This window comes from Coregonus lavaretus, assembly GCF_964263955.1.
Source record: "Coregonus lavaretus genome assembly, chromosome: 1".
Lineage (NCBI taxonomy): Eukaryota > Metazoa > Chordata > Actinopteri > Salmoniformes > Salmonidae > Coregonus > Coregonus lavaretus.
The window spans coordinates 862132-884506 of record NC_139988.1 but is presented as its reverse complement, the minus strand read 5'-3'; the positions used below and the strand labels follow the sequence as shown (position 1 = coordinate 884506).

The window sequence follows — 22375 nt, the reverse complement described above, 5'->3', positions numbered from 1 at the left end:
CAATAAGTATTCAACCCTTTTGTAACATCAAGCCTAAATATGTTCAGGAGTAAACGTTTGCTTAACAAGTCACATAATACACTGAACAAAAATATAAACGCAACATGTAGAGTGTTGGTCCCGTGTTTCATGAGTTGAAATAAAATATCCCAGAAATGTTCCATGTGCACAAAAATATTATTTATCTCAAATTTTGTGCACAAATGTGTTTACCTACCAGGCCCACCCATCGCTGTGTCCCTGCCCAGTCATGTGAAATCCATAGATTAGGGCCTAATGAATTTATTTAAATTGACTGATTTTCTTATATGAACTGTAACTCAGCAAAATCTTTGAAATTGATGCATATTGCGTTTATATTTTTGTTCAGTTTAAGTTGCCTTGACTCATTATTTTTTTTATTTTTTTAATCTTACGGCACCTGGTATTCCCAGGCGGTCTCCCGTCCCAGTACTAACCAGGCCCTAACAGGTGTGTTCAGGTTAGTACGGCCACAAGCGTATCTTTTTACCCCGTTTTCTCCTTGAATTAGGTCCCTTGGCTCATCTCTGCAACTCCTCAATGGGCTCGGGAGAGGCGAAGGTCGGGTCCTGCGTCCTCCGAAACATGACCCGCCTGGCCGCCTACTTCTAATTAACAACCCGGATGTCAGCCACACCAACGTGTCGGAGGAAACACTGTTCGACTGACGACCGGAGTCACAAAGAGTCGCTAGAACACAATGAGCCATGGAAAGCCCCACCGGCCAAACCCTCCCCTACCCCGGACGGCACTGGGCCAATTGTGCGCCGTCCTATTGGGCTCCCAGTCACGGCCGGTTGTGACACAGTTATTAATTACACTTTGGACAGTGTATCAACACACACAGTCACTACAAAGATACAGGCGTCCTTCCTAACTCAGTTACCGGAAAGGAAGGAAACCGTTCAGGTATTTCACCATGAGGCCAACGGTGACTTTAAAACAGTTACAGAGTTTAATGGCTGTGATAGGAGCAAACAAGATGGACCAACAACATTGTAGTTACTCCACAATACTAACCTAATTGAAAGAGTGAAAAGAAGGAAGCCTGTACGGAATAAAAAATATTCCAAAACATGAATCCTGTTTGCAATAAGGCACTATAGGAAAACTGCAAAAAATGTAGCAAAAAAAAGTAACTTTATGTCCTGAATACAAAGCGTTATGTTTGAGGCAAATCCAACACAACACATCACTGAGTACCACGCTATTTTCAAACATGGTGGTGGCTGCATCATGTTATCGGCATGCTTGTCATCGACAAGGACTAGGGAGTTTTCAGGATAAAAATAAACGGAATAGAGCTAAGCACAGGAAAAATCCTAGAGGAAAACCTGGTTCAGTCTGCTTTCTAGCAGACACTGGGAGACAAATTCAACTTTCAGCAGGACAATAACCTATAACACAAGGCCAAATCTACCTGGAGTTGCTTACCAAGACGACAGTGAATGTTCCTAAATGACCTATTTACAATTTTGACTTAAATCAGCTTGAAAATCTATGGCAATATTTGAAAAATGTCTGTCTAGCAAATATCAACAACCAACTTGACAGAGCTAGAAGAAAATAATAATGTGTAAATATTGTCCAGGTGTGAGACTTACACAGAAAGACTCACAGCTGTAATCACTGCCAAAGGTATTGACTCAGGGCTGTGAATACTTATGTAAATGAGATATTTCTTTATTTTATTTTCAATAAATTTGCAAACATTTCTAAAAATATGTTTTTCCTTTGTCATTATGGGGTATTGTGTGGAGATGGGTGAGAAAAAAAAACTGATGTAATCAATTTTGAATTCAGGCTGTAATACAAAATGTGGAATAAGTGAAGGGGTATGAATACTTTCTGAAGGCTCTGTAGTGTATGTTAAGGCCAATACACTAAAGCTGGCTCGAGGTTTAATGTATTTTACTAAACCTATTCATACTGCAGAACAAACTATATCCATCCAATGGAATACACTACTAAGGAACCATACTGACACCAAAACCCTACCATAACTCCACTTTACTATGACAACTAAAATATTAAGACAATTCCCATTGTGAATAATGAGGGGGGAATAGTTTCTACTCATTGTTCCTTTTTTTCCAGGACGGGGTGTACTGTACGTCTTTATAAACAACAGCAGGACGGGGTGTACTGTACGTCTTTATAAACAACAGCAAGACGGGGTGTACTGTACGTCTTTATAAACAACAGCTGGACGGGGTGTACTGTAAGTCTTTATAAACAACAGCAGGACGGGGTGTACTGTACGTCTTTATAAACAACAGCAGGACGGGGTGTACTGTAAGTCTTTATAAACAACAGCAGGACGGGGTGTACTGTACGTCTTTATAAACAACAGCAGGACGGGGTGTACTGTACGTCTTTATAAACAACAGCAGGACGGGGTGTACTGTACGTCTTTATAAACAACAGCAGGACGGGGTGTACTGTACGTCTTTATAAACAACAGCAGGACGGGGTGTACTGTACGTCTTTATAAACAACAGCAGCAGCAGGGAAGCTGAATTTACGGAAGTATTGCATTATGCATATGCTGGCAATAATAAACAAATGTAATTTGTACATAAAAGGAGATGGAAACTTCTTCTTCATCTACAGAGACTCATTACTGTCGACGTCCGTATTCATATCACAACCTTTTTAAAGTCAAAGAAAACAAGAGCAACCACAGCAGTGGTCCTTCCTTTGATTTAGGAGGTCTGCTTAGTGCTTCTCCTCAACTCAGAGAAGAAAGAGACTGATTTAGTTTAGGAGGTCTGCTTAGTGCTTCTCCTCAACTCAGAGAAGAAAGAGACTGATTTAGTTTAGGAGGTCTGCTTAGTGCTTTTACTCAACTCAGAGAAGAAAGAGACTGATTTAGTTTAGGAGGTCTGCTTAGTGCTTTTACTCAACTCAGAGTAGAAAGAGACTGATTTAGTTTAGGAGGTCTGCTTAGTGCTTCTCCTCAACTCAGAGTAGAAAAAGACTGATTTAGTTTAGGAGGTCTGCTTAGTGCTTTTACTCAACTCAGAGAAAAAAGAGACTGGAAACTGTGACATCACAGATATAGAGACAAATACATGAATACATACACACTCACGCGCACACAGACGCGCACGCACACACACACACACACACACACACACACACACACGAAAACAGATCATCCACAAGCATAGTTGTTATGCTGATGACACACTGCAACAACAGTAGCTAGAATCACTGGGTAATGACTCTGTCAGTAGGTGTTACATCCTACTCACACTCACAGGGATGTTCATGGAATAAGATATCAACAAGCAGGGCCAAAAATACGAACTGTGCTTTCTACTGTTAGCAAAGGAAGAGAATGTACAATGTTACAAATTATCTAGAAATGTCAAACTCCACAATACACCCTCCGATGAAGGTGCTGACCCTCCTTTTTGAGTGCAGCATTGTTGGTAAACCAAGGCTATACGCTCTTATTTCAGAGTTGAAATAGCAGCCCCGTTGGGTGGCTGTCTGCACTCTTTTACAGTCCTTAATACAAAAGGTTGTCAGTTACAGGTGCGAAGGTTTAAAACCACGATCATGAAAAAGATGAGACACGTGCACGCTGTTGAAAAGTAGCCAATTAGCCAAATAGAAGCTAATGCAATATGGAATTGCGAAGGCTGTATAATGGACTGCTAATGGAGCCCTAAGTGAGTCTAGTTGATTCAGTGGCTACCCAAGAGAGACCTTGGCATTAAGGACTTCAGTGAATGTAAAATGACCTCATTACTTGTATTTCATATAAATAATGGTATATTAATATTAATGCTGAATTTATCATTATATCTTAAATAATGCAGAGTTTGTTTCCAATTGGCGCAATGGAAAACCTCTCCCTCTCCATTTAGAATTAAGAACATGAATAAGATTGCAAGGAATGAGACTCTGCGCATAGAAATTCATATTAGAACTCGATCTGTGGGTTAACTTCCAAGGAGCTAGTACTTCAAACTGCTTAGAAAATTCAACTTTCACTGTAGATATGCTTTAGTCAATGAAAGCAGATTTGTATAGCTGTGTTCAAATTATTTCCCCCCATTATATGTCGATGAGGATTCCTGTTATTGTAGACCTATTATATCGCTATGTAGGATAGAGCTAACAGTAGATATCTCACAGAGGCCACGGGTTTGACAGAAGAATATTGTTTTCTTTATGTTTTTCAGTCACAAGACAATTACAGAACCACAGTATAATTATTTTAAGCATATTAGCTGAGTTTACACAGCAATAACAGCAAGGTTGGCGGTCTATTTATTTTTAATTTGGGTAGTTAAACTCCAATTTAAGATGAGGAAAAATCCTTATTGAAAAAAAGCCTAAGAAGCTACACGTGGAAGTGTTTTCCGAAGAACTATGTACTGTCTGGATATAATCCAATCTACAATCAAATCCTATAGAAACAAAAACAAATGGTATCTGGTGGCGGTGCCAAAACATGTTTACCAAAGTGCCCATGCACCATGAGCAGTTTTAGTCATAAGTACTACTTTATATTAAAGAAAACATCACAAAAGGTCATTTCATTAATAAATCCCATGGAATGTTTTTTTAGGCATTGTCTGGTAGGAGAGGAGGGGGAGGTGCATCATAATCCCGGTAGAGGATTAACTGTGAAACATGACCTACACATTCATTCAGATAACATAATGCAAGGTCATTTACAGCACGTACAGTGCAGCATTCCGTGTTCACGTCATACAGGACTGTATGTGAGAGAACCATCTTTCAGGCAGACAGGGCTATTCCCAGAGACACAAAAGGTATTCTTTAAAAGTTAGCGTTCTTACAACTGGTGTTTACAAATATACAGTTGAAGTCAGAGGTTTACATACACTTAGGTTGGAGTCATTAAAACTCGTTTTTCAACCACTCCACACATTTCTTGTTAACAAGCTATAGTTTTGAAAAGTCGGTTAGGACATCTAATTTGTGCATGACACAAGTAATTTTTCCAACAATTGTTTACAGACAGATTATTTCACTTATTATTCACTGTATCACAATTCCAGTGGGTCAGAAGTTTACATACACTAAGTTGATTGTGCCTTTAAACAGCTTGGAAAATTCCAGAAAATGATGTCATGGCTTTAGAAGCTTCTGATAGGCTATTTGACATCATTTGAGTCAATTGGAGGTGTACCTGTGGATGTATTTCAAGGCCTATCTTTAAACTCAGTGCCTCTTTGCTTGACATCATGGGAAAATCAAAATAAATCAGCCAAGACCTCAGAAAACAAATTGTAGACCTCCACAAGTCTGGTTCATCCTTGGGAGCAATTTCCAAACGACTGAAGGTACCACGTTCATCTGTACAAACAATAGTACACAAGTATAAACACAATGGGACCATGCAGCCGTCATACCGCTCAGGAAGGAGACACGTTCTGTCTCCTAGAGATGAACGTACTTTGGTGCGAAAAGTGCAAATCAATCCCAGAACAACAGCAAAGGAACTTGTGAAGATACAAAAGTATCTATATCCATAGTAAAACGAGTCCTATATCTACATAATCTGAAAGGCCGCTCAGCAAGGAAGAAGCCACTGCTCCAAAACCGCCATAACAAAGCCAGACTACGGTTTGCAACTGCACATGGGGACAAAGATCGTACTTTTTGGAGAAATGTCCTCTGGTCTGATTGAACAAAAATAGAACTGTTTGGCCATAATGACCATAGTTATGTTTGGAGAAAAAAGGGAGTGAGGCTTGCAAGCCGATGAACACCATCCCAACCGTGATGCACGGGGGTGGCAGCATGATGCTGTGGGGGTGCTTTGCTGCAGGAGGGACTGGTGCACTTCACAAAATAGATGGCATCATGAGGAGGGAAAATGATGTGGATATATTGAAGCAACATCTCAAGACATCAGTCAGGAAGTTAAAGCTTGGTCGCAAATGGGTCTTCCAAATGGACAATGACCCCAAGCACACTTCCAAAGTTGTGGCAAAATGCCTTAAGAACAACAAAGTCAAGGTATTGGAATGGCCATCACAAAGCCCTGACCTCAATCCTATAGAAAATGTGTGGGCAGAACTGAAAAAGCGTGTGCGAGCAAGGAGGCCTACAAACCTGACTCAGTTACACCAGCTCTGTCAGGAGGAATGGGCCATAATTCACCCAACTTATTGTGGGAAACTTATGGAAGGCTACCCAAAATGTTTGACCCAAGTTAAACAATTTAAAGGCAATGCTACCAAATACTAATTGAGTGTATATAAACTTCTGACCCACTGGGAATGTGATGAAAGAAATAAAAGCTGAAATAAATAATTCTCTCTACTATTATTCTGACATTTCACATTCTTAAAATAAAGTGGTGATCCTAACTGACCTAAGACAGATAATTTTTACTAGGATTAAATGTCAGGAATTGTGAAAAACAGAGTTTAAATGTATTTGGCTAAGGTGTATGTAAACTTCAGACTTTAACTGTACATGGCAAACTGTCATAAACCTTACTATTATCTTATCACAGGATGTATGAGAGAACCAGTTTACAGGCAGATATGAGCACTCCCACAAACATAAAGGTTTTTAACTAGTACGTCAGTGTTTGTCCAACTCACATTACAACATTTGTGAACTGTGCGGTCATCATGCATCAATCATAAATGGAAAAATACCACAACATATCCTAACACTTTCCCAGTTACGTTATTATCTCATTCACAATGTAATGGTAATGTAGAAACTCCAGCTCTTAATAACATGACAATGACATTTACTGAGTGTGACAGGGTCAGCAAGGTCTGCCATAATGAGCACCTGGTCTTGACAGCTCGCTGCCTCGCTCTCAACGTACGTAAACCGTACATAATAACTGAAATGACTAATATAGTGATACTGCATAAAGGAATACCTCATGTAGATATGCCTAACATGTTGTATATAGTAAAGTCCAACGAGATCACAGGTAGCCATGGCTGAATGTACATAAACCATACACAATAGCTGAAATAAATCCCATCTGCAAAGATATGCCTGCCATGCTGCATAATGGAACACCTATACAGATCTGCTAGATTCATTTGATCACTCTATGCAGCAGGAAATACATTGAAATTGTAGTGTATTCAAGGTTTACAAAAGCCTTTTAAAGTTTGTAATTTCCACTTTTAAAATGTCAGCTACTGTATGAAACAAAGTCCAAAGACATGCCAGTCGTCCATGGTTGTTCTAAACAAAATGGAAGAATGCTCAAAATTAAATCATTCAAAATAGCCGAGTTTTCTCACATTTGAAAGAATATGCTTTTTCTAGAACTTCAAGTCCAAAGAGATGCCAGTTACCATTAATCCTCGTTTGTAACAAAATTGAGGAAAACTGTACAACTATGAACGGAACTCACTCACTAATTTAACCTCATTAGCTGAAAGACATGGATCTGAGAGGCAATGAGTGACTATTAGCAGCCATGTTAATATTGCAGATGACAGACATTATTACTCTTTACAATGCAAGGGCTCACATATGGCAATGATTAATTACTGTTTAAACTTAATAGGTCCTGTTAAATGATGCTGCCTGCTAAAGTTAAAGGAAAAGTCCACTCATAAACTATCTTTTGGTATTTGTTTCATTAGTCCCAAAATGTTTTTCATATCATTAATCAGGTTTTGAAGATACAGAACTTTCAAAATCCAGATCTACAGCCGGTATGATGCGTTTTGCTTCATATGATGCGTTTGGAGTCATACCGGCTCTAGATCTGCCCAATGTGAACGACAAGAGCTCAGATACACATGAAAACATGAAATGACCCAGGGAAATCGATGGAACATCGCTCAGAGATACCCAAAAACAATAGAACATTCAAAATGGGTGAATCTTTCCTTTAATCAGGAAGCACAGATGAGCCACATGGCATGAATGGAATTCTATCATTCCATCTTCCACCCCTTTAGGAATGTGGAAGGATCGGGCGACACTGAGCATGCTATGGAGAAGGTCACGTTTTAAAGAGCTCCTGCTGAAATCATATTTGAAAGCCGCATTTCCAGTCAAAAAGAGCACAAAACATTTTATTACAATGTGGAAGGTTCCATCTCGCCCCTGTTTAGAATATGGAAGATTCCATCTCCCGCCTTTAGAATGTGGGAGGTTTGCCTGTAAGCCTTTTGTGACTGCCTGAACTGTTGCTTAGCTATCAAGCATTGAACAACTGTCTCACGCCTCAGAGAGTATTCACTCACGTCTGTCATGTGGAAACCTTATCGTATGGTTACATTAGCATAATGCCAGTGCAAATCAGAACAAATAATGGGTATAGTGTGTCAACTTTGACACGTCTGATACAATAAGATCTATGGATCTTGCCACAACCAGCACCGTGGAGCAGTGGTGTAATGTAACTAAGTCGTTTTTGGGGGTATCTGTACTTTACTTTACTATTTATATTTTTGACTACTTTTACTTTTACTTCTTCCTAAAGAAAATGATGTACTTTTACTCCATATATTTTCACTGACACCCAAAAGCACTCGTTACATTTTGAATGCTTAGCAGGACAGGAAAATGGTCAAATTCACGCACTTATCAAGAGAACATCCCTGGTCATCCCTACTGCCTCTGATCTGGCGGACTCACTAAACACAAATGCTTCGTTTGTAAATGAGGTCTGAATGTTGGAGTGTGCCCCTGGCTATCTGTAAATATAAGAAACAAGTTTGCTTAATATAAGGAATTTTAAATGATTTATACTTTACTTTTACTTTTGATACTTAAGTATATTTAAAACCAAATACTTTTAGACTTTTACTCAAGTAGTATTTTACTGGGTGACTTTCACTTTTACTTGAGTCATTTTCTATTAAGGTGTCTTTACTTTTATTCAAGTATGACAATTGGGTACTTTTTCCACCACTACCGTGGAGAGTGAAACTGACTAGATAGAATTATCTTCTGTCTAGAATATAAGTGATTATGTGAACATGTACATTGACAAGTGAAAGACATACCGTACACCAGTCAACCTATCCTCAAAATTGACATTATGAGGCAAAAACAAATGAATTCAGGTACTGTTGAGCTGTCTGACCTTCCTCTTCCTCTTCCTCCCTCTTCTGGTGAATTGAAACTAAAATGGCCTCCAAGTGTACTGAACAATAGTGGTGAGCATAATGCAGTGAGACTACTGAGTGACTTGACTGAGATCCAAAGTGAATAAAATGACTCACTATGCGCTGCTCAGACGGAGGCTGAGGGAGACTGCTGCGGTGCTCAGCTCACTGAATGTATCCCAAATAGCACCCTATTGCCTATATAGTGTACTACTTTTGACCATAGCCCTATGGGCCTGGTCTATGGGCCCTGGTCAATAGCAGTGCACTATAAAGGGAACAGGGTGCCATTTGGGACGCATCCAGCCCAGGATTTTGGCAGGTGACAGTGCATTACAGCGCTGCCTGCCTCCCTCACACACTTCATTTGCCAATAAAACTCCCCACTGCCATTTTCCACACGCCGCTGTACAGTAGCTCAGCTTAGTCAGAAACCATAAAAGATAACTATCTGGCAATGGATTTATAGGGTTCTCTCTGTACAGTCTAGTGTTATAAACTGGATTTCACATTGTGGTGGAATTAATGAGAATGGTAGTGCACAACCAATCACCAGTCCTTTAATTCAAACTAGGAGTGATATGAAGTCACAACAAAGATGTACAGCTGCACTCTCCTTCAAAAGCTGCACTTTGTTTTTAAAGCTGCAATGTGTTTTCACTTTTAGTGACAGAGGTGTGGTGGAAGGAAACCTCTGGATATTCCAGACGTCTCTTTACCTGGTTGTAACAGATATTGTTTGGTTGTTCCTCCTTCCCTCTCTCTCCCTCCTTCTCTCTCCCTCCCTTCTCCCTCTCTCTCCCTCCTTCCCCTCTCTCTCTCCCTCCCCTCTCTCTCTCTCTCTCTCTCTCTCTCTCTCTCTCTCCCTCCCTCCCTCCCTCCCTCCCTCCCTCCCTCCCTCCCTTCCTTCCTTCCTTCCTTCCTTCCTTCCTTCCTTCCTTCCTTCCTTCCTTCCTTCCTTCCTTCCTTCCTTCCTTCCTTCCTTCCTTCCTTCCTTCCTTCCTTCCTTCCTTCCTTCCTTCCTTCCTTCCTTCCTTCCTTCCTTCCTTCCGTTCTTCCTTCCTTCCTTCCTTCCTTCCTTCCTTCCTTCCTTCCTCCCTCCCTCTCTCTCCATCCCTCCTTCCCTCACTCTCACTCCTTCCCTCTCTCTCCCTCCTTCCCTCTCCCTCCCTCCCTCCTTCCCACTCTCCCTCCTTCCCTCTCCCTCCCTCCTTCCCTCTCCCTCCCTCCCTTTCTCCTTCCCTCTCTCTCTCTCCATCCCTCCTTCCCTCTCCCTCCCTCCCTCATCATACCCTCCCTCTCCCTCCCTCCCTCCTTCCTACTCTCTCCCTCCTTCCCTCTCCCTCCCTCCCTCATTCCCCCCCTTCCCTCTCCCTCCCTCCCTCCCTCCCTCCTTCCCTCTCTCCCTCCTTCTCTCTCCCTCCCTCCTTTCATCCCTCTCCTTCCTTCTCCCTCTCTCCCTCCTTCCCTCTCCCTCCCTCCCTCCCTCCTTCCCTCTCCCTCCTTCCTTCCCTCCCTCTCTCCTTCCTTCCTTCTCCCTCTCTCCCTCTCTCCTTCCCTCCCTCTCTCCTTCCCTCTCCCTCCCTCCTTCCCTCCCTCTCTACTTCCCTCTCCTTCCCTCTCCCTCCCTCTCCCTCCCTCCTTCCCTCCCTCCCTCCTTCCCTCCCTCTCTCCTTCCCTCTCCCTCCTTTCTTCCCTCTCCCTCCCTCCTTCCCTCTCCCTCTCTCCTTCCCTCTCCCTCCTTTCTTCCCTCTCCCTCCCTCCTTCCCTCTCCCTCTCTCCTTCCCTCCCTCCTTCCCTCCCTCTCTCCCTCTTATCTTAAAACACTGGTTATTATAAATCATAATTATGTTGTCACATGCTAAAATTTTTATTGCTGTATCAGAAGCCTCTTGGTTTGCTGGTGTTGGGGAGCCCTTCTACTGTACCTCATTAGCATTGAACCCCCCTGCCATTCAGCCTTCCATCTGCCCTCCGAGTACCGACACAATGAGAAAATGGTCATACAGAACGACATGTCAATTCTCTCCCACAATGGGGCACTTAAGACGCCCATTCCTGAAGTAGAAAGCAGCATGGAATCCTGCTGAAATGGGACAAGTGTCTGTCCCAAATGGAACCCTATGGGGCTCCCTATGGTCAAAGTAGTGCACTTCTTTGGGAATAGGGGTGCCATTTGCGACGCAGACAATAACGTCTCATGGCCAACGGTGGCAATGCTAGTTAAGTGAGCCCAGCCATGTAATAATGAGACAATGCCTCAATATGTTGTTCCTCTGGTGCAGTTGCAGCAGCCAGCCCATTTCTGAGCAACTTAAGTGGCACAATTTGGACTCCGGGGCTGAATTAGAGCTTTTTATTTGAGCAACGTGTTAAACACGCCTGCATTGGAAGAAGTGACAGAGAATGAAGAGTGAAGGCAGACAGCGGGACCTGGTTGATATCCGGGAGAGATCAAACCCTGGGTTGCATCCCAAATGGCACCCAATTCCCTATATAGTGCACTACTTTTACCCCATGGGGCCTGGTCAAAAGTAGTGCACTAGATAGGGAATAGGGTGCCAAGTTGTTTGTCTAACTCCAGAGATGGCTGGCTCCAGCCACTAATACACTTTTCAGAATAGTGTGTGAAACACAAATGTACTGGCTGGCATATCTTATTTCACGTTGTCCTTTTCAGCAGGATTCCAGAAACGATGGTGTAACCAAGCCAGCTCAGTACAGTCCGGTTTGGCTCGGCTTGGTTCGGCTCAGTAGTGTGAAAAGCCCTTAACCCTACTGACATGAGGCCTATGCAGAAGACATGGATACTATGCCGTAGCTACAGCAGATTCTCAGTGAGACAAAAAGAGAAAAGGCTGAGTCCGTCTAACGCCATGGGCTCGCCATCGACAGGCTGCACAGTACAACACAGCTGCTGTCCTGGACAACATGCCAGAAAACACATGACAGGCTGTACAGGACACGCTTTACTACACTTCTACACCCAAAATGATCCAAATAAGAAAATAATGTACATCTTATAATTACAATTATCTGAACTTTGTCAAAAGTCCAACTTTGACCACATTATCGTTTAATATAATTTAAGTTGGTTTCTTATTTCCTGAAGATTTATTCAGGAATATACAGTATATTTTGTTATATTTTTTATGTGTACAGATGTAGATCTTAATTTGATCACCCTGTTGCAGGATAACTTTCCTGCAATGGAGTATTTGAGGTTTAAAAAGGCTTCTGAGGTTGTAATTTCCACTTTGACATTTCAGACTTGATTTTCTCTAACGAAAAATGTATCAACCTACAAAAATATCAATTGATTATAATTCACATAATAATTCACATTTCTTGTTGCTGCCGGATTATGTACCTGCTGTAGCAAACTGGCTCAAATTAAGATCCTACATCTGTATATAGCCATAATTGTTGTCAATAGTGTGTAGTATTATCACCATTAAAGCATTCTGCTTGGATAATTAATGTTATAAGAGCATCTACCATCCAAAAAACAGGTACACTCATAGTTAATAATAAACATCCTTATCTGTTGTGGACAGACAGCAATCTCATGCAATAACATTTTCCTCCAGAACTGATTCTGCTATACAAACAACAATCATTCACCATCAATGTGGAAAGATTAGATATTAATCAACAAATGAACACTGCAGTAATGTTTTAATCAACTAATGTACGTATATAATATGTTCTTCTTGCCTTCAGCACCATCACGATTAACATCCCCAAAGCATTAGGTAATTCTGCAGGAATTGGATTAATCTTGGGCCTAAACTAACAACCTTCAACATTGATTTCCATCTGACTGGTTAAGACATTGAAGGACAGTTTAGCCAGACAGGGTTTACGTCCCAAATGGCACCCCTATTCACTATATACTGTAGTGCACTCCTTTTGACCAGTGCCCATAGGGATTCCCATAGCACTCTGGTCAAAAGTAGTGTACTACATAGGGGATATCGTACGGATGTCAAAGTAACAGGGTATTTATGGCGAGACCTTGGCGACGGTTTAGTAACGGACTTGATTCCTCATCAGGAGCAGGAAAGAACCCCCACTCTGTGTTGCTGCACACACACACACACGCACGCACGCACGCACACACGCGCACACACACACACACACACACACACACACACACACACACACACACACACTACTAAACACTGTTTTGCTGCCACAGGAGACTCGGGTTGTGTCCCAAATGGCACCCTATTTCCTATGGGATACCCTATGGGCCCTGGTCAAAAGTAGTGCACTATATAGGGAAAGGGGTGCCATTTGGGACACATATTCTGCACTCTTTTAAACCCGGTGTTGATCTGCCACCTTATCCAGATGAAAACGGAATTAAATTCAACCTCTCTCTGCCACACACACACACACACACACACACACACACACACACACACACACACACACATAAACACACACACAAACACACACACACACGCACACACACACGGAAACACACACACACACACCAATCCTGCTGAACTATAAATAGATGCTAGATGAAAATCTTCATAAAAAAATTAACTGTTGCTTTTAAGCTGTTATTAACATGTTGATAGAAAAATTTCAAATGCTGCATTTGGAGAAGAGATCTCACTACATGGACACATCAGGGTGATGTGGGATGATGTCGTCCACAGTCGTCCACAGATGCTCTTCTCAATATTTTTGTCACTCTTGAAATACACATAATCACATTTTTCACATACATCCACTGTTACCAACAACACAGGATAACGATTGAAGTTATAGCATAGACATATTATAAACACCATTTGGCACTCGATGTTTTAGAAAGCTGTGCTCAATCTAGTATTTATTTGAGATGTTTAATATGGTGCACAGCTAACGATGGACGGCAATGAATGTGGCTATAATATATATCATGACCTAATCCCTTATGATATCCCTACCACCATCTAATATATATCATGACCTAATCCCCTATGATATCCCTACGACCATCTAATATATATCATGACCTAATCCCCTATGATATCTCTACCACCATCTAATATATATCATGACCTAATCCCCTATGATATCCCTACCACCATCTAATATATATCATGACCTAATCCCCTATGATATCCCTACCACCATCTAATATATATCATGACCTAATCCCCTATGATATCCCTACCACCATCTAATATATATCATGACCTAATCCCCTATGATAACCCTACCACCATCTAATATATATCATGACCTAATCTCCTATGATATCCCTACCACCATCTAATATATATCATGACCTAATCCCCTATGATATCCCTACCACCATCTACACACAAATACAGTCTTCTACTCCAACAACAATACCCAGTTCCTACAAGGTCACGTGCTCCCATGGTCAATGACAAGGACATCTATACTCCCTAATTTTTTTACAAACAGAGAAAAACGAACCAGCTCATTTGCATACACTCAAAGTAATCATTTCTGCCAGCCAGGTGGCACAAAATGCTCTGTTTTCTATTTGTATGGGAGCAAAGGCCAAAGGGGAGAATCAGAGAGACCGGCTCAACTCAACTAAACTCCATGCAGTCGTTTTATGTGAGGTTCTAAGTTCTATGTTCCGTTTGATCAGGAGTGGAGAACCAGGAAGAACCAGAGAGAGACCAGCTAGACTCAACTGAACTCCATGCAGTCATTCTATGTAAGGTTCTACGGTTCTACTTTCTGTTTGATCAGAAATCTGCTAATTGTTCCCCCGGGGTGCTATTATTCAAAGCGTGGTTCCATCTGTGAATGGAAACACTGTTGCCAAAGGGGGATTGCTCCTATAACATTGGTTCATTCTTTTCTGTAGTGTGTTTTTTCAAAGTGTAATGTGTGATTCATTATGCTTGGATCACTGTGCCGGAATGACTCCCTCTTTGCTTTGGCTCACTGTGAATCTGCCACCACACCTCAGACACACACACACACACACACACACACACACACACATTGTGAATACTACCCCACCTCAGACACACACACACACACACACACACACACATTGTGAATCTACTACCACACCTCAGGACACACACACACACACACACACACACACACATTGTGAATCTACTACCACACCTCAGACACACACACACATACACACACACTGTGAATCTGCCACCACACCTCAGACACACACACACACACACACACACACACATTGTGAATCTACTACCACACCTCAGACACACACACACATACACACACACACATTGTGAATCTACTACCACACCTCAGACACACACACACATACACACACACTGTGAATCTGCCACCACACCTCTGTGCTCTTATCGCTCATCTCCACACACAGGGTTTGGTTGAGTCATCACAACACTCTTTTGAAGTGTCTCCTAAACATTCAGGCTGTTTACACGCATTTATTATGTAACAGATACTCAAAAATACATCTCTGTGTGTGGGGGGGACAGGGATATGTGTTTGTGTGTGTGTGTGTGTGTGTGCGTGTGTGTGTGTGTGTGTGTGTGTGTGTGCATGTGTGCGTGTGTGCATGTGTGCGTGTGTGCGTGTGTGCGTGTGTGTGTGTGTGTGTGCGTGCGTGCGTGTCAGTGCAGGTGTGTGCCTGGTGTGTGTCTTTATTCTGTGTCTATCTGTCTTTCTGTGTGTCTGAGTGTGAGTTACTAAGACGATGTAGAATTAAACAAGCAAACATAGCGAGTGTGTGTGATTTCGCTGCATGGTGACAGTTTCATGGGGTATTTGAAGAAAAAGGATGGATTCCTCCGGAAGCAATTAAGGGCATTTGTCACACTTGCCAGCGTAAGCTGAAATGGTGACAGGCTGATGCAGATAGATACTGTGTGGTTGTGGGAGAAGGAACAGCAAAAAATACCACTTCTGAGTTTTCTGTCTAACCCTTGACAATCAATGAAAAGCTTAAGAAATCTGGTCATCTGCAGCCCAGGTATCTGGGGGAGAGATTATTAATAATTTACAAATCAATGAATGAAAGCTTGGTATTACGTTAGCTATATTCCAAAACAAAGGCCTAGTCAAGCATGGGCGGGTGGGCAATACATTTGGAGTAATGTTGAAAGTCCTGTATAAACAGGACCAAGAACAGACTAGAATCTGAGAGAAGGGTTTTGGGAGCATAGAAATAAGAATGAATAGAAATTGTGTCTCCATTCAAGTCAATGATGGCATAATGGGTGGACTGGCAGCCATTTTGAGTGTACCCATGCCAAGAAGTAAAAGCAGGAAGTGTACCCTTCAATCTGTGCTGTGATTTGTTGAGTCAACTCAACTGACATTACAAAAATACATTCCATTGCAAAAGCCACATCAGTTAGTATTATTTGAATGAGCATTCTACATTACAATGGCAATCCAGCATCAGTTGATAGAATATTCCAAAATACAATACCAGGCAGCCATTGTGAGTGTTGTCATGAGTTTACCAGTCAATTGCCAGGGTTAGAGCTTCCAAGCCTGTTCTATTCATTCTTATTTCTATGTTTGGGAGTTTCAGATGCAGTGTTATGCATTCTAGACCAGTATTCTAGTATGCACTCACTAACTGTAAGTCGCTCTGGATAAGAGCGTCTGCTAAATTACTAAAATGTAAATGTAAATATCCAGTATTCCAATATTCACTATTCTAGACTATAGTATTCTGTTGTGTCTAGACTATGTGTCAACTCTGTAGTCTTTCTTCTGTTCTAATTGAAAGGCATATTCCAGTCATCCCTTTAATAAGTATTGTGGAGGTCTGTAAACACCAAACAGACTAATTTGAATGGATAACTGCTAAACCAAACGTTGGATTGGTTTTGAGTGCTTCAGTGTTGCTGTAGTCCTATCCTAATGAGAGATGTCATTTACAATGGTGTTAATAGTCTAGATATTTATGGATGTCTCTCTTATTTCCTTCAGTGTGAATGTGTAGTCACTACACCATCACAGTGCCTCTCTCCATGGTCCTGGGAATGAGAAAACACTACTATAGTCATTGATGATGATACACATTGAATACCTGAAAACCACTGGTCGTTATCAACCAATAATTGCAATATAATTGTATATTAGAGATGAGCAGCATACATTTTGGTGGGCTGGGCTGTGGAGGAATATGGACCTGTGGTATGTCATGTACAACACCCTCTCCTCTTGTAGCTTTGGTCTAAGGGATGCATTGCATTGTGAGGTCAGCTGTGTGTATTCATTGTTTCATGGCTTACAACCCGGCTCTGTAGACAGACATGCACTATACAGGTAGAAGGGTAGAGGGGGGGTTAAAAGAGGCTATTGACGTGCACAGTTGACTTTAGCTCTGGTCCAGGTCGTGTGTTGTGCGTTCCACTACCAAGGTTAGTAGAAGAATGTGCACTAACGCCCTGGACCAGGTTGACTCAAACTACCAGTTGGCTAATCTATATATGCATACATACAAATACTGCTAATTGAACTGTAGTATAACTGCAGTACGTTAGACATACAGCATGTTTAGGGCTGGTTACTCACCCTCCTTTGCTGGTCGTTTGACCTCCGCACTGATGTTGCACACCTGCCCAGCACGGATTTGCGGAGTCAGGCATCCCTCCGTTTGGGGATTTAAAGGCAAAACCACGTTGTTAAGCACGAGCATACTCTCTGATTCTCTGTCGCCTAGGTGCTGGGGACAGGTGCATTTCGAATACACTATTCCACATGATTCCACCGTTCCTTTCTCCGATTTCAGGCAGTTCTCCAGCCACGTGCACAGCACCTGACACCCGAATTGACTGGGGCTCGCCTTGTTCAAGACCAAGAATTCCACCACAGACTTCTCCTCTTCGTCCGTCTTCTGCAATCCGTTATAATCGTGAGGGAAAACCCTCCGTAGCTGCACGAAATTCTTGTCATACTGCAAAAATGTATACATATTCTTGGAATCACACAGGTACACTATAGACTCGTTGTTTTTCAGCAATTCATTGATCTTCTCATGCGAGTAGTGATCGAATTGATAAGCAAGCAGAGAGAACTCGGAGCAGCTCATGTCTCGTTTGTATAGTTTAAGGTAGATGCTGTATTTGGTAGGGTCAGGATTCTCCAACGTCCATGTGCAGTTCGTGTAGTTCTTGGGAAACATCTCAGTCACCGAGTAAGATCCATATATGACCCCCTTGACCAAAGTGGAACACCAGTAGTCTTGTGCACCAGTTAATCCAAACATAACCAGGAGATAGGTGGAAAATATATAAATCAACTGGTTACGAATAGCCTTCATCCTATGTCATTTGGCCTGCAAGGGGGAGAGATGTAAAAATGACACCAAGGACTCTAAAGACACAATTAGTAACAGTAAATAACTTTAACCTGTGTAGGCCTAATACAGGGTGATCTGATTATACCAAAGTTTGGTTCGTGGTGAGGCCTCAACCTTTCTGCCTTGGAAAACACCTGTCCAACCGTCATCATTCTTGTTCCACTGTTACATTATGGCGGGCAGTCTCCTGCTCCTCTCCCTAGATGCCTTTTGCAAGAAAAATAAAACTTTGGACAAACACTGCCACCTTGTGGTTCATATGGTTGCTGGATTTGGGGAAGTCCGCATAAGGGATCAATGAATCTCGTGTCAGTCGTTATTGAGTTGTAATTAATTAATTAACCGATTGGCAGAACTAGGGAACCGTCAATCTTTGGAGTATTTCGAATGTGGTGGGGCTCGCTTGTTCATTATATTTGTGTCCATCACCAAGAAAGAGAGATGTGTGATTGTGAACAGATAGGGATAGGCTGCATGTGGTATTTTATTGGATGTGAGTTCATTTTGCGCAACTGTGCTCTCCATTACGCATCGTGGAGCGGTGCTTTAAACCATCGATGTTCATTTCGATGAGAATAATGAACTGGATTATGTCTCTCAGTGTATTCCAAGTCCCTGCCAAAAAGGGTTCTGATTCTGTGTCAATTTTTTATCAACCTTGGATTTCCGAATCCGAGTCCACACTGCGTGATAGGCTGTAGGCTATGCTACACGCCCATCCATCCAACCTGTATCTTTCCTCAATTATAGTGGGCTAAGAACTGGTTTGGAATGCCATTATACACTAATTTCATATAAAGACTCAGTGGGAGGTGAACCAACCCACACATTGACACAAAAACAGCACCGTGTACCCAGTACCGATTTCCTTAACATAACTAACATGAGCTTTCTTCTCCTCCCTTACAGGCAGCTAATGATACCTGTAACGTTCTTCCATCTACTAATAGACAGAGCTAGATCACGTATCGAGTCACGAGAGAGAGAGAGAGAGAGAGGAGAGAGAGAGAGAGAGAGAGAGAGAGAGAGAGAGAGAGAGAGAGAGAGAGAGAGAGAGAGAGAGAGAGAGAGAGAGAGAGAGAGAGAGAGAGAATGCAATGCATGAGATGTCCTGATTGTATTAATCCTGCAGGCATTGCAGCTGTGAGCAGAGCCACGGTGGTGTGTGTGTAGGCGGTGGATTAAGTCTATAGAATATTCTTCTGAGAATATGAGAATAGTCAGATTTCGAACATTGAGGACTATAAGCTTAATTTGAGGACATTAGTATAGGTTATGCATGATAAAATGACAAGGAATGCGATATAATATAATGGCATATTATACTGCCATATGGACTGAACGTTGTCTTTTGGTATGGGACCTGTTCATATAGTAACTAAATACTATTTCTCAGCAAATATTCTCACTAATGGATAGATAATTATTGCATTATCACTGTCTATAAGATTCAGAGGGTACATGCCGTTCTCTGAAAACAGAAGTCCTATTGCTAAACGGACATGGTTTGAGCGCTTATCGAGGATTACAATTTGGTAGAGGACGCAGAAAACATCCGTTTATTTTACTCTAAAATTAAAGTTGTTTTTCCTCCAGTTTTGCAAAAGGATATGAATACGATGAAATATCAGCTCAATCCCATTTCACTGATACTGATTTTTGCCCAATTTTGATAAAAGGCGCACAGAAATACATCTGTTAACTTATTCCAACCCTGTGTAGTCTATGTGTGTCCGTTCCATGGTTGGAATGCCTCGACGCATGTTAGAGTTTATTAATTCGAAACAGAGATACAATGCTGCAGCCACAGAAATGTTGATCGAGATGGAATATTTGAACTTTCAGACTAGGCTATATCCGTAAAACTGAGAGCGTTGCAGTAGCCTAGCTGGCTTGGAATCTGTTGGTATTATCTGAATGCCAGGCTGCTTTAGCTGCCTACAGCCATAATATTATAATTATAATTATTATAATTATAATAATAATGATAATATTGATAATAAAAGTAATTTTATCCCAAAATTACCTTACACTCCGGAAGCTATGGCTATTTTTCCAAAATACTTGACCACATCCTTTATGAAGAGCAAAATGTGCTGTCTCCTTGCGAATCGAGACTTCCCATAGCCCACAATAGAAGTCCAATGCAACAAGATGATAGTCAATGGACAAAAAAATGCGTTAGACTCAGGTCTGGCTCATCTCCTCCGCGTCGCTTTTTTCCATCAAAACGGACCCAGTGTGAAGCGAAACAACTCGCGACAGACCGATAGAGAAATAGTAGAATGATGAGGGGGGAGAAAAATCTACAAAATTACCGTGAAGGTATATCTCTATGGATCATCGGCGGGGCCCCGCGTTTCTTTTCTCCAGAGATATTAGCCTATAGAGACGAGGCAGCAGGTAGTCCACAAAAATCCTTAGCGGACGGATGTTTGAATACTGAGTAAGTATAGAGGAGAGATAGAAACCGCTTTGCTCGCTCGCCCTGCTTAGGACTGGGGCTGCAATATCACGTCACAGCCACTAAGATAAAGCACGTACGGACGTTTTCTTGCTGCGTCTGGTATACCGCTTTCCCACCCCCACCCTCTGACACTCTTACATAGCCTTCCCTTAATTCAAGGCACAGGGATGTTCCCTTGGACTTGGACCCGAGGTTTTGTGCCCACTGCCCAGACAGACAGGCCACTGCTCCTGACGAACCGGCACATTAGGTTTGGTTTTACCATTCGTTGTTGGAATATTGGAGTCTTTTGGCTGCAAAGACGCATGAGCTGGCGCGCGCAGGACAATAAAACTCATTCTATTCTATCATCATGGGACTTTATAAGCGGATAGTGGAATTACCCTCCTTATGATTTTGAAACAAGGATATTTTCATTATATTTTTGAATAGATTTCTTCTACGTTTTTGCTGATGTGGCAGATGTTTTGTGTTCCATTTTGCGACAGTGTCTGAAATGTGCCTCCGTCTGTACTAGTTACACTGTCTTCTTCTGTTCTTATGCAAAGTAGCCTACAGAACATATCCTCCCTCTTCTTCATGCCTGTGTATGTAGTTGTTCTTGTATTTAGGTCAATACAGTATTAGGTATGCATGTTTATGTTCATCGAAGGATTTGGGGGGGGGGGGTATTGTTGATCAGTTTTGTCAAGCTATACCTCTATCCATTCCAAATGTTGTACGGCGGTGACTTCAGAAAGTAGTTTTTTCGACGTTGACCTAAAAAGTTTTCACTCAAGTTAATATTTTGGTAATATGCTTCGAGGTAAGAATATATGTAATTGAGTCAACTAAGTTAATGGTATAACTTTGTTTTCTTAAAATTGTAACTTTTGTTCAACCATAACAAGAGTCCATTGCGCATTGCCAAATAAACCGAATTGATTGTAACAGAGACAATATCAGCTCGCTTTGTTTAAGCACACGTATAAATACAATGTATCTGCCAATTCTGCAACTCTTAGTTCTTAGTCCTAATTGAACAAGAGGAAATTGGATAATAATTACCAAAAATACACCAAACGCGGACATTATTTTGCTCTAGTCCATGGAAATTATTACACTACATTTACTGTTTCATCAGAGTATAACTATACAAAGGGTGAGAATTGGTTCAATGGTTATTACTGTGGAAGTTATACCCAAACATCTGAATGGGTAAACACAGGCATTAGAGCGGATGTGGTTGGTTGGTTGCACAGTTCGCTGAACCTTCGTTTCGAAAAGCGCCGGAGACTGGAAAAGGCAAGTGGAGACTGGAAAAGGCAAGTGGAGACTGACTGGAGAGTTTGCTTCAAGGGCGGACATGAAGGTTGACTGAGCTTAAGAGTGAAACGCTCATGGAGGGCATTCCCCACACACATTCAAAGGGTTCTGTTACTGTTTGGCATGTCAATGGGTTTGGCACCATACTCCTTGTCGGCAGGCAGTGTAGGTTGAGTGAGG

At 41.8% G+C, this 22375-nt stretch overlaps 1 protein-coding gene across 1 annotated transcript in view; it reads right to left on the bottom strand.

The window, feature by feature from the left end:
• The window catches only part of adgrb3 (adhesion G protein-coupled receptor B3), a gene marked incomplete at its 5' end in the record, with an annotated part of 302913 nt that extends 284529 nt beyond the window's left edge, over nt 1-18384 (bottom strand). The window contains one exon of the mRNA XM_084170757.1: nt 17637-18384. Coding sequence (XP_084026883.1) covers nt 17637-18384 — 748 coding nt within the window. The remainder of the gene's footprint in view (nt 1-17636) is intronic.
• Nucleotides 18385-22375: the final 3991 nt, after the last annotated feature.